The following is a 13,716-nucleotide window of genomic DNA, read 5'->3' on the forward strand; positions in this document are numbered from 1 at the left end:
CAAAACTCAGAAGAGGAACAGATGGAAAACACTGGGGAGATGCACAGATTTCTGACCCTGCCTGGTACAATGTTACATCTTTGCTGTCCTCCACTGAAGCCAAATATTTGAATATTTAGAAGCTATTATATGTACTGTTTGCTTTGATGGATATTTAATCTTCATTGAAGAGCTGATCAGTTGTCGAAGTACTTTCTTATGCACGCTAACACATGTTTGTAAACCATGTATTATACACCTGAAATTCTATGGGACAATCTGAATATTGGCTTTCAGCACCCTCTGGCCCTGTGATGTGCTATAAATATTTTAACGATGGCTTTCAACTCTCCCACATTTCATCCTTTCCATGTTTTTAAATTTGTGTGTTGGTGACTGATGAAGAGAACTGTTGTGCTAAAAAAATATACATTTCCTAATTTAAAACAAAACCACCTCTTGTGTCTATAGCCCTAGAAAGGAGGTGGCTTCCCTGGGAAAACAGAAATTGATATTGAGTTTGATTACAGGAAATTATTATTCTTCCTTGTGGGGAAATTGTGCTAAGAATTTCGATAAGATAGCAGTCTTCAGATGGTATAAACAGGAGGGAGGGAGGTGAATGATGGTGAACCTTATCCTGAGCTTCAGGCTATCTGCTTCCCCTGATACATGATATTTGGTGCAATCTGGTACATTCAAACAGCAATATACTTTTTCTTCAGAAGCATTTTTAAGAGATGAGGTTGAAGTTGGCAGGGCTGGTTTGGCAGCCAGAAAGGATGTGACCTCTGTCAGGGGCAAGGTAACTGTGCCAACACCAGCTTTATCTTGGTGGGAGACTTTTAACTGGTCCTTCTTGAAAACCTCTGGCCTCTTTTCCTGGGGAAGTTGAATCAGAAGATATCGATCAGCTAAAGTGTGACTTGCTTCAGGTGGGGACAATGAGGCTTTTGGCAAAGGGAAGGTATAGACACCATTGATTTACTCACATTTTCAGTCTGAACTGAAGGAAGATTTGTGTGTTTCAGCTAATAAACCAGAAAATCCAAGCGAGTAAGCAGCTACAATCCAGCCAGAAATTTGTTGCTGTCTTGGAGTACATTTTAGCCATTGGGAACCATTTAAATGAAAAGGCTGGAAAAGAGAAGGCTAAAGGATTTCGATTGTCATCTTTGACCAAAGTGAGTAGATATTTTTCTTGTCATTAAAATAATCATATTCTAAGGTATGTTAGCCATTAATATTAACTCAGTTTTGCCCTGAATGTGGAGAAAGACAATCATCTGTAATGAGTAGATAAAATTTTAACATCTGCTCTTGGTTACACTAGAAAAAAAAATCCTGTTTAACAATGTATTCTTTAATGTCTGTTATAACAAGATGCATTTCCCCATTTTAGACAGTAGCACTGGCTAGATGGGGGCATTGCGGTGTTGAACACACCGTGTTTCTAATGAGCTAGAACATCAAAATGCTGACTGCCCTGAGATTAAGATCTCCTGGCCAGAAGAGGTGTCTGAACCACAGGCCCTGGTTAGATAAAAGTTTAAATAAAGCGTGTTTTGCGGTTTTGTGCAAAGCACTGTTATATGGACCCTTTTCATTTCACTGTGGTCAGAGGCTGTAACTGGTGATTCTTCTACAGTTGCACTTGTATGGCACTGGAGTAATTTTGTAGAGCTTCATTTTACTCCAGTGCAAGGTCTTTTGCAACAAGTGGTACAATGCCATTTTAAGGTAAAGTTTCAAAAGTAGGAAGTAAATAAGAAATTGAAAGGGAGTGAAATTGTGGGGTGCAATGGTTTTACCCCCCCCCCCCCCCCCCATTGCTCTGCCTGAATGATTGAGTAGGGGATGAGGGTGGCAGTGGTGATCTTTACTGTTTCCTGACAAAGTTCTGCTGTACAAGGAGCATCACCTAGCTCTTAGTTCTCTAATTGTCTCTTCACTGACCTTCCACTTGCGTGACGTTAGGCTGAGTTTTCTATTAGCTTTAAGGAAACTGCTTTCCTCTCTTCATCAGAATTTGCCATCAGAAAGTGCTACTACTGAGCATAGGGGTTTTTTCCCCTCCTCCATCCAGCAGTGGTAGAGCATCATATTCTTATCCTAAGGAGTAAGAAATAGATACAGATTTCCTAAGCTGCGTTGTACCTTTAACACTATTGTATGATTATGCCTGATCTGTAAATAGGAGAGAGAAGGATTTTTATTTTGTTTTCGTAAGGTATCTTTCCCATCTGGAGACTTTAGTATATGAGTGAGTGATTTATAACTCCAGTGACAATTCTGAGACACAACTTGAATTTATTTATTTATTTATTTACATATAATGGCCATGATACTACATTTATCACAATGAAAAATGCCTACAAAATCATTTTCTGCCACAGAGCATCTTCCCAGATTCAATTAAGGAACTTTGCTATCTTTGTGAACACAGCACACTGTTTTTAAGTGGAAAGGAAATAATGACTGTGTTTGGAGGTCCAAAATCAGTTGCAATCAATTGAGATACCTTACGTTAAAAAAGACCCATGTGAATAAGAAGACCCAAAACAACGTCAATGGATATGAAGGTGTAAACTGATCTTCATCAAGAATGTTTATGAAATGGCAGATTGAAAAGGAGAAGTTTAATTTCATTGTGTTTTCTATTCTTGTCAAATTTGCCTGGGAGCTATTAACATTCAAAAAACATTTTTTTTTTAAAGTATTATAGTTCAATCTGTCAATTATTGCTCTGTTCTATTTACAGTTACCGCTGTTGCGGGGTAAAGAGAGGACATTCACCTTGCTTCATGCCCTTGTGGAACAGATCTTCTTACATGAGCCTGATCTAGCCAAATTTTCTCAGGAGTTGACAGAATTTGAAGCTGTTCCTAATGGTAAGAGGAAGGAGAGGGGAAAAAATAATCACAAATGAAAAATTAAGTCTTTCAACTTCTGTGGAAACTCCCATCCTCTCAATATGAATTATACTTACAGGCATGTTTTTCCCTCTCTCTTCCTTTCCAGCTTCCATGAAGGGCCTCAGTGCTGAAGTTGATGGTATGTAAATGTGGTTTCTAAATTCTGAGAAAGATTTTCATATGTTGTGCAGTCAATTGGAACAGGTTTTCATTGCACTTCCTTAGTTTTAAAGAGAGGTAAAGGTTCAAAATCTTGAGGTAAAGTGTTGCTATGGTGATACTTAACCTGCCATGTTACTGTGAAGAACTAAAAAAATAAAAATAAAAATTAAAATGTGTCCAAGTGGTTTAGAAATATAAAAAATATACTGCCCATGGTAAATAGAGTTTATCATAAACTACAAATGTTAAGCGATACAAGTGCTTCGTCAAAGTTACGGCTGTAGCAGTCTCCGGGAGCAGGCAAGGCAGCAGGAGAAAACTTCCTATGGTTCAGTCCTGAAGTTCAAGAACTTCTTTGAATCAAACTGCTCTGCTTCTCTAGAAAGTAGTCCAACACTAGTGAAGTCGGCAGGAAGGAACAGAATAAGGTTGTTCAAATGTAAGACAGGATTTAGGAGACATTTACAAATTACCATTGAACAGTATCATAAGGTGACCAGTGAATTCAGGGGATTTTAGATTGAACCCTTTGAGATCTGATAGAGAAGGTGTATGAGTGGATGAAAATGACTTGTATTGTGTTGAAAGTTTGTAAAAATCTATCTTTTGAAAACATGGCATGGGTGTTGATTGTAACAACAGATCAATATATACTATTTCAGCCTTTGATAACATACCTGAATGATAGTCACTCTCAGCTTTTGGTTTGAAACACCCTTGCGCCTATTCTACTGGGTTTTGGAAGTCAGCCAGGCATGCAGCTTGAGGTTACTAAAATGTATTTTTATTCCATTCCAAGAAATTCCAATCAACTTTTTAGGAGACATAAGTAACTAAAAATAACACTGTCTACTTTCAATTACTTGTGTTCTTCAGGGACAATGTCAGTACCAATTCAAAATCACTAAATATGTTAAAGACAGTTTTGGAAAGTTGTGGGTAAAACTACAATGGACACGGTATCAGAAACTGTTGGGAGCTGCCAAAGGAGGTGAATCATGGGAACTAGAGGAGATTGACTGGTCTCTTTCCTCCATGGATTCCTGATGGGCCCAGCATAGTCATTCTTACCCTCTGAGTCCCAAAAGCAGAGGGGGAAAGAGATGGACCAAATGCCACTGAACCAGCCTTTCTCACCATGTAGTTCAAGGCACATCCTGGGGCTTATCTGCTGCAAGTATTTGCACAAGCACAAGAGGAGTAAGACGCTAGACTGCAGCTTGGGTCGGTTCAGGACCAAGGCCCTGGAGCCAAGGCTGTATCCTCTTCCCCCATTTCACACCGCAAGAGCTCCCGTGGTAGCAGACCGATGTAGTGCTTTGTGCCAACTGACAAGATTTCTTACTGTTACACAGTTAAGAATTTTTGTTCTTTTATCTTTGAAAGAACCCTGAACTTTCTACACAAAAATGTAGATTTGAAGAATGTTATTTTCATTGCTAATTCCAACTCTCAAAGCCAGGAAAGGTCAGATTTATGACTGCTGCATAACCTTACTATCGACCTCTTTGTTATTCTGCAGTCGCTGTGATGTGATCACATACGACTTTTTTTCCCTAAGACCCAAGCCTCTTTCAAGATTTCTATTTCAAAACAGGAAGTTAATATTCCTAGTTGAATGTATTATAGACCCATATTCTCCTAAATTTTCGATATGTCCTAACTTAGACATTTGCATTCATTTGGACACAACTGCATGCTAGTGAAATTTCTCAATTTCTTTCTCTTTTGCTAGTTTTAAAAAAAGAATTGGAAAATGTTATTCAGTGCAGGCGGCTTATTAAACCCAAGACAATCAAAGCAACACCCCAGGAGTCACAGTTCTGCAAGGAACTAAAGGTAATGTTATCACAACCTTATTGTGGGCTGGAGGTAAAAGATGAGTAATCTGCTTAGTTTGTGCTGAGACCTGCCCTGACAAAGGAGTCGGGAGCATTTGAGGGAAAGCGGCCTTTTATTCCCCTCTGATAGTGTCTCATACTATAAGCTGCAGCATGGGACAGGCTTTTCAGAGTTTCTTCATCTCCTGCTTTTTGCTTCACAGGCAAATGGGCTGAAGTGAATGAGGAACAGGTAGCCCAATGGTTGCCCATGATAAGCACTTTGGAATAATAGCAATTTTAGAGCATATAGGAATTTGTAGTAATTTTCTCTGCCCTCAGACAGAAGGGAAAATAGCATAGAAAACCACAGAATAATTTAGGTTGGAAAAGACCTTTAAGATTATAGAGTTAAACTGTAAACTTAACACTGCCAAGTCCACCACTAAACCATGTCCCTAAGTGTCACGTCTGCACGTCTTTTAAATACCTTCAGGGTTGGCGACTCCACCACTTTCCTGGACAGCATGTTCCAATGCTTGATAACCCTTTCAGTGAAGAAATTTTTCCTAATATACAATCTAAACCTCCCCTGGTGCAACTTGAGGCTGTTTCCTCTCATCCTATCGCTTGTTACTTGAGAGAAGAGACCATCCAAGAAATATCATCCAAGGGTATACCTAAATTGTGAGTATAGGTTGATCTAAGATGATTCTGCCCATGCTAGTGGCAGAACAAGATGCGTTGGAGGACACAATGGAGAGGTAGCTGAGCAGGCTGTAGGGAGTCCAGTTCTGACCAGGAGTGAGCAGAGCCAAACACAGGGTACAGAGGAGTTAATTTAACTTATCTCAGGTATAGAGAAGTTAATTAACTCTCAATAGCACTGTTGCACTAGTTGTGAACAGGGCTACTTCCAGTGTGGAAGTGGTGTGGATGTGTTCACCTCTGCTGTCCTGGATATTCTTCGTGCTGTGCTTCACTGGGTAGCATTGGTATTTGCTCAGTCCATACATTTCTTTCTCCCTTGGAACAGCTCAACAGTCTGCTTCTTCAATACATATGAAGTTGTCGAAAACGGGTATGTTACAAAGGAACCATGATTAAGAAATTTTATTTCAAAAGTTAAGTTTCTAAGGCCCTGTTTCTGCTTCCTTGAGAACTAGCAACTGGGAGTGTTTGCTTCACATGCCAAAAGGCTAGACTATGCCAAATGTGGGTGGAAATTAGGACCTTATGATGCTTATCTAGTTCTGCCAATTTTAGTACATTTAGGCAGTGTCATTGGATGATACAGTAAAAAATTCTCTAACATTGATGTTTCTTTTTTTTTTTGTCTTTGATGTCTTAATACTTGCAAGGAAATATGTGCGCTTGATGTATTCTTATCTTTTGTGAAATGTGAAATTTTTGTGACATGAAAATTTTGACTTGAATTATCTTGTTTTCACTGCTATTTAATTCCTGCTTTAATATTATGCTCCTATACCAAATTAAGAAGTGTTATTTTATTACAGGATTTAATTCAGAAATATGAAGGGGATCTATCCCAGCTGTCAAAAAGATGTGATGAAATGAAGAAGCTTTATAGCAACATTCTGGTACATATGATATTATAATGCAATGAAAATAAAGCTACATTTCTTTAAAAAAACAGGGAAGAAAGAACTGCAAGGAATTCCCATACTTCCACATGATTTATAGCTATACTGCCCACAGAAACTGAAGAAAAAATCTCATCTAACAGTGGTGGAATGTTTTGAATGAAAATCTAGCTTTTAGTTTTCTTGAGGTCTTACAGCTGACTTTTTAGAGAGTCTGTAGCCCAAATATCAAAAAGAAAAGTAGATGTTCAGCAACTTCATAAATTCAATGAGTTTAACTGTTGAATGTTTTCAACATGTTGCAGAAAACATGTTACAGAAAACCACATCTTTTCTGGTTCCTACCAGCTATCGTGGCTTTGGCTGGTAGGCAGCTGCAAATCTTCTGTTACTTGGGCTGGGGGTTTTTTCTAGTGACAAGTTTATAGTCCAGGGCATTGATTTAGCTACTGTTATTCAAGTGAGAGGGAGACTGAGATAGAGATGTTAGTAGTAGCACAGATCTAAAAATGAGCAGAGCAGAAAGGAAGTTCCATGGGCAGAAGACTTGTGATAAAGAAACTGTTCTTTGTTTCTGTTATATTCACCCACACTTGCACCAGAGAAGGACCTAATTTTCTCAATCATTTTTTTCTCTGAACAGAAGCAACCCATCTACGTCCAATACACTAGAAAATGTTTCTTGGGGTCAGAGGGTCACACCAGAAGGAATGATAAAAGCTCTGTGCTGCAGTTTTTAACAGCGTAGCATGTAGATTCCTTGTTTAGTACAATGTTCTTGGAGTGTGATAGAAAATCAGGAGGTCTCTGCTCTCCGGCAGAATAGACACACTGGGAGGTTTTAAGGAAAGGAACAGATTTGTTGAAATGCAGTGCTGATCTCTGAAACTGGAGTAACTTCCTGACCCTGGGATTAGGACACAACTTTAAGTGGTAGTGGGGTGTTTTTGGTTGGTTGGTTTGGTGTGGTGTTTTGTTTTTTTTTTTTTATTGTTGTCCCATCCCACCCCCTACCCCCCCTTCTTTATTGGGGGCGGGATTAGTGGTAGAGAAGTTTTACAATAGGCAAATGTTACAGAGAAGATGCAGCCAGGAAGACCTTTGGGGACCTATCTGAACAGACATTGAAGATTAGCAAGATGTTTGACCAAATAAATTTAATCAGTAATGTTTCACTAAAAGTAACATTGTAACAGTGTGCAAGGGTTTCTTTGTGTCTCTTGCAGCCTTTCATGAACGGGAAAAATGTCTCAGTGTAGCCAAATTTGTATGTAGCACATAGACAAAGAACTCTGTCCCAAGCCTTCAAAAAAAGCTTGAAGGACTGGGATAAAGCAAGAAGAAAAAAAGATTGGAAAAAATAATGTAAATGACAGAATTAACAATTGAGTTACATGAGTGGAAATGGTTGAAAAGTATTCACCAGATTTAAAAATAGGGAGATTTGTGCTGTAAAACCTTTGGGGGGACACTTCTTGCACGGGTATGAAACGATCTGACCCATTTTACCTAAAAGTCATCTTCAGAAGGAGCTAGTGTTGTGTGGCCAGTCCCTCTTGCAGTGCTGTGTCATGCCCAGTGAGTGCAGGATGTGCCCTCCTGCATGTGTGCCCTCCCTTGTACTCCTTCTGCACGGGCGTTGTTTCTCTCGAGCTTTGTATGTTCAGCCAGGAGGCATTACGTGTGATACTGTGCTACGGATATATGTGTGAGGCTCTTTGCTTTCCTTTCTTGTATTGGAAGCTCTTATCTGAGACTCATATTTGCATCTGAAGAGGTTTTCATTTTTCATGTAGCTGGAAGTTTCCTCAAGTTTTAATCCAGCTGCTTTTTGCCCTCCCTTCCCCGTTATTCTCTAAAGTGAGGCATTTGATATACTTCTTTCCCTTAGAATGGATTTTTTTTTTTTCTTCCAAATAATGTTTTTTCTAGGCAGATCTTTTTGCATATTTATAAAGCAGCAAGAATGTAAAGCAAATATAAAATAGGATGGGTGATCAAAGACCAAGCTATCATCTCAACAGCACTAGGAAGGAATAGTCCAGTTTACCTGGGGAAATATCTGATCTGGAAATGTGTTGTAGGTAGCCATGGAAATCATGTTGCACATAAAACAAAAATCCACAGGCCTATCTTTATGATTTTATATTCTGCTTATGAAATAAAAAATGACCTTGACATGTGACACTTCTATGGAATGAACAATAAATTGGGCATAACCGCCTGTGGTATAGCTGTGGGCTATCAACTTCTCACAGATGGTCATTAGCTCCAGGAAATGCCCCTCTCATTACTGTTTAATGGATGGTACACCATGGGTGAGTGGCGAGGCATGCCAAAGATCAAGGGCTTGGAGCACCCAGGAGGTGCAATTAGGAACACAACAGGCAAAACTATTAATCAGGTGTCACTGGTTAATGTTAAAGTTTCTGTGACTGGGTTATACGTGAGTGGTTTCTTTTACTGTGTTTCTGATTTCCAGGCAGAGGGTTTGCTCCTAAGAACGTGTTAGATGATGTCCACGTGAACATGTTTAGATAATGACAGATACCTGTCCAAACCTTCCCGTATATTTCTGTTGCAGTCTGAAATACTGAAATACAACTTCATTGCTGTTTAGCTTTGGGAGAGCTGTATCCCTCAGTTACAGAGTAGCTCTCAATTACAGCCAAGATAAGAACTTGTAATAACACAAGATGCCTTTTTAAACTTTTTGATGAAGCCCTTGGAGCATGTTCTCCAGATTTGTTCTGCTCAAGTAGAAAGCTGTTGCAGGCAGAGTTATGTTCTTTAACTCATTGATCCCATTAAGGGGGAATTTCTGAAAATGATGACAAACCTCTTGAATTAAACCTTAGCAACAGATTTAATATCGAAAATCCTTTCCTATCCTAGAACTGGAGAACATGTGTGGAAGTGATTTTAGTTAATGCAGGAATTGCAATCCTAGTACTGAACTTCGTAGTATGACTGCCTTTCAGCTCTTGTTTTATAGCAGAACAGACATGATGCCAATTGTTCAGATCTTTTTCAAAAACTTTCCATCTGTTCACCTTTTTCAGGTGAAGGAAAGAAGAGAATAGGGAAAGGTGGCAAATGACTTTTTCTCTCAAAAATGTCTGCTCCCCTATGAATATTTTTGTTTGTTTGCAAAGCAAAATGACAGAAAAGGAAAAATTTTTGGCTTGAACATGCTGCTACCATGCCCACCACGGAATATAAACCATTTCCCTAATGTATGCATTTTCTTTTATAAATGGGTTCATCTAAAAAACTGCAGAGCCAGGAAGCTTCATGATTTACAGATTCTTTTTTTCCTGTTCAGCTGGAGATATATAGTCTAGCCAGAGAGACTGTGTTGTACAGAAACCCAGGTTACTGAGGTGATGCAATGGCAACTCCTGGAGCCACTTTTACTTGGAATATTTTGGATCTCAGCTTGCTGGAGATTTTAGCCAGCTCTGTTTTCTAATTATTATACTTATTATTAATATTAATAATAATGAAGGTATTTGACTTTTCTCTTACTCTTTTAATTTCATTAAGATCCTGGACATGGTTTAGATTACTTGGGTATACAAATGTTTAATATTCTTCTCTTTTAAATTTACAGGCAAAATTTGGGGAGCCACAAGACCTAGACTCTCAGGAACTATTTGGATGGATATCTTCCTTCATTAGTGAGTTTAGGAAGGCCTGTGCTGAAGTCATGCCATAAGGACAACCCAAATCTTATAAAGAGGTGAGGGAAAGAAGTCCAGGAAATAATGTCTAAATTAATTGGTTTGACAGTTTCTCTACTAATAAGTAGCACATAGACAGTGTATAGTCTGTACAGCAGTATACCTATACCTTGATTTTGAGAGATATTCAATTTATAATGTGTAATTTGTAAGTGGTATTTGCCTTGCAGGATCGCTTGTGAGCCTCTTCTTCATTTTTACTGATGTACATGCTTTTGTATCTTGAGATGTATGTATATTTAGAAAGGAGACAGTTTTGACACTTTATAATGTTTCTCTTTAATCTTTTCCTTTGATACCCAGTCTTCTGACTGAGTTTTAACTATTAATTTCAATGAATAAGTTCCTGTATGGTGATCTAATTTTTAATTATTTTTGCTGTAGTTTTCTAAACAATACTTTACAAGTTTTATGGGGAGCTGTTACCCACAGAGGAGAATATTTAGCAAAAATTCTTGTTTGTCTTTCTGCTATTAAAACATTGCAGCCTTAGTATGTAATGGAGAATGTGTCTGGCTGGGTGGGGTGTTCTCTCCATCCCCCCCACAGTAGTACATAAAATAGTGCTTTTTATGGTTAATGTCATGTATTCAGGTAAAGTACTATAGAAGTCAATGAATATGTGAGATTTGCATTGGCAGGAAGAGAGAAATATCAGATAAGCAAAATAAAAACTTGTCATGAGGCATCTAAGTAATGGGTACTGGAGGTAGTTATCCACGGTTTTCAAAAGAGAAAATACTTCTGTTGCATTTGTTGGCTTTTACATATTTTTAATTAGAATAATTATCTGGAGCTCAGATATACAAGAAGAAAAGGAGGCCTACAAATGCAAAGACAAAAGGGATGTGTTTAACATTGAAAGCAGAAAACAGTTCTAAAAAGTTATTGCTAAAATTTGGCATTTTCTCTACTAATTTTGCAAACAGTGTTTGAGAAAGTGTTACCTGACTTATTTTAAGTTTGACTTCCCAGATCTCAAAGCATTTGGGCTTTGATAGAAATGCTGAACACCTTCCCTTACTTCAGTGCTAAAAGGAGTTAGGGCTAACCCCTCTGAAAGGCTTAGATGCATCACAACCCTCTCTCAGCTGCCATATAAAATTTCTCTATATCCAGCATTTCATTTGCTGTTCTAGATGTGACCACTGCTGAACATCTAGGTATCTAGAGAAATGTCCAGTAAAAAGCCTGGGCACCCACCAGCAAGGTGCTGCAATATGTAGATTTTTAGCGTTGGTCATGTCAGACAGTAAAGGACAATCACCAGGAATACAGAGACATTTGGACACTGTCTGGAAAGTGGAAATAAAAGAAGCCCAAGATTTTTTTCTTGTCTCGGTCTCAGTACTTTACAGGGCATTGCAGGCTGCAGTTCTTGGGAGCTTACAGCTGCTGTGCCATGACCGGCAGCACACCCCTATATGAAAGGGCAGAAAAGTGATCCTGCAGCTAATGTGCCCGTCACCAAAGGCAAGGGCTTCGTTTCACATCAAGCTTGATAAATCTGCTGAGGGAAGGGGATGCAGCTGAACCCCTGCCCTCCGTGGGTGCTCCTGTTTGGAAGCTGAATCTGCTCCTGAGGGCAAGTGCACACAACTTCTGTTTCAAAGAAGTTAGCAGGGATCATAAGTGCTCTTTTAAAAAATGATAGTTCCCACCTCTGTTTTGAGGGGTCACTGAGGAAGTGGAATCCTACCCTGAAGGATTCAAATCCTTATAATCCTCCTCTTGAAGGAGTGCTCTGGCCAAAAGGTGTGCTGAGCAGGCAGCATTTCATTCCTGACCAGTGAGCAATAACTCCAGGGAAATGTCTTCAACAGGAGGCATCAGGTGTTAAGCAAGTGCACTGATGAGCAAGGAAACAACTGCTCTTCCAGCTTTGTGAGAAGTAAACCTGGCATCAGCTGCCAATGGGCCTCACTGCTTAACTTCTCTGCCTTGAATCCACCCCTTGTCTTAGAGGATGCCTAAAAAGATCTTTGAGGAAGAGGCTCAACAGACTATGTATTTAGTATGCTCAATATCATCTTCCAGGCACCTACCTATCATATATAGAAACTGTCCCACGTGAAGTAAAGGATGCCTGAACTAGAGCTCTGCATTGCAGCAGCAGCAAAGTGGTCCCCTCAACTTTGTGCTGCCAGCATTGCTGCCATCTGTAAGCTCTTGCATGTCTGCACTAACAAAGTGCATTAGTTTGGCCTCTCAACAGTCTTGTCAGGACTATACTTCCAGTTAAGAACATGCAGTCATTTTTCTCAGAGGCAAAAGGAACTAAAAAAAAAAAAAGCAAAATGAGTACCCCTGATACTTATTTTACAGAAAATTATTTATGGAAGCAAATGAAGGGGTTTAATTTTATGGAAAACATATTGGCTATATTTGCCACAAGTCAGCATCAGAGCAGCGACATCTGGTTGACACTGAAGTCAGTGGCATCTATCTATATATCAGGAGCTACAGCTTACATGACTGTTTTCTGATTGAAAAAGGAAAATTAAATTCCTTTTTAATTTCTTGCATCTCTATACCACAATGCCCTATGCAGTGCATGTATGTGCACTGTAAACGACACTTGCAGTTTTTGATGTGTGTTGTTACTGCTCCAAAATCTGAACCATCTTCATTTATATGTGAATCATGTAAGATAATCCTGAATACAAGTGCCATTTCCATGGTATCAGGATCCCTGCATCCCTGAACAGCATTCGTGATGGTCATGATAAGTTTCATGTTTTTCTACCATTACCTAAGCCCAGGAGTCCTGGGAAGTCTCTTTTAGTTAAATAGTTTTTTCTGTTCTTTTTTCATGACTCACTTTTTTCCCCTACTCTTTTTTCTCTATTATTATATCTAACAGCTTGTACTTGTTTTATAGCTCAGCTGGCATGGCCTCTTCCAATTAAAAATATATTCTACACAGTAGTCGATATCTGTGTCTGTGTGTGAATATCCTGGAGCATTAATTTAAAAAATTAATGTTCAAATACCTTCTTGGTAAGAAGTTCTAGTCCCTTCAGAGATCACGAAGCTTTCCTATGGAGTGGGAGCGTACTGAGGAGACATTTCAATTTTCTCAAACAAGCTATTTCTTCAGTGCCTGTGAGTTTGAGACCTCCTGATTTATATGTAAAAATAAATAAATAGACATTGTTCCCTACCTCATTCTTTTTTCCCCGAGTGTTATTTTGCATAATACTGGGGTTTTCAAGTCTCATAGAGTCAACTGTATTACTAAGTTTTAGTGATATAAAGAATAATAGTTGCTATGCCTCAACATTTATTTGGAATTATATACATAAGCTCTAAGTCTCCATGTGGATAATGTCCTTGGAATCCTTCCCTAGCAGCTAACAGTTTTATCCTGCAAATCTGTAGTCATAAAAGTCAAAGCGTCAGGTGAGCCTTCTAATACAATTGGGAGCACTCCGACAAGTAACAACCTACAAGAAGTGTAGTATTTTTACATCTGGATTATTTGTTTCCCTAC

At 38.9% G+C, this 13,716-nt stretch overlaps 1 protein-coding gene across 1 annotated transcript in view; it reads left to right on the forward strand.

The window, feature by feature from the left end:
* LOC104157746 (formin-F-like) overlaps window positions 1-10,160 on the forward strand; it is a gene marked incomplete at its 3' end in the record, with an annotated part of 31,301 nt that extends 21,141 nt beyond the window's left edge. Inside the window, exons 12-17 of the mRNA XM_009695203.1 lie at window positions 1,011-1,163; window positions 2,741-2,870; window positions 3,001-3,033; window positions 4,792-4,895; window positions 6,394-6,477; window positions 10,094-10,160. Coding sequence (XP_009693505.1) covers window positions 1,011-1,163; window positions 2,741-2,870; window positions 3,001-3,033; window positions 4,792-4,895; window positions 6,394-6,477; window positions 10,094-10,160 — 571 coding nt within the window. The remainder of the gene's footprint in view (window positions 1-1,010; window positions 1,164-2,740; window positions 2,871-3,000; window positions 3,034-4,791; window positions 4,896-6,393; window positions 6,478-10,093) is intronic.
* Window positions 10,161-13,716: the final 3,556 nt, after the last annotated feature.

The sequence above is a fragment of the Cariama cristata genome, unplaced genomic scaffold (genome assembly GCF_000690535.1).
Source record: "Cariama cristata isolate BGI_N322 unplaced genomic scaffold, ASM69053v1 scaffold16322, whole genome shotgun sequence".
NCBI classification, from domain to species: domain Eukaryota; kingdom Metazoa; phylum Chordata; class Aves; order Cariamiformes; family Cariamidae; genus Cariama; species Cariama cristata.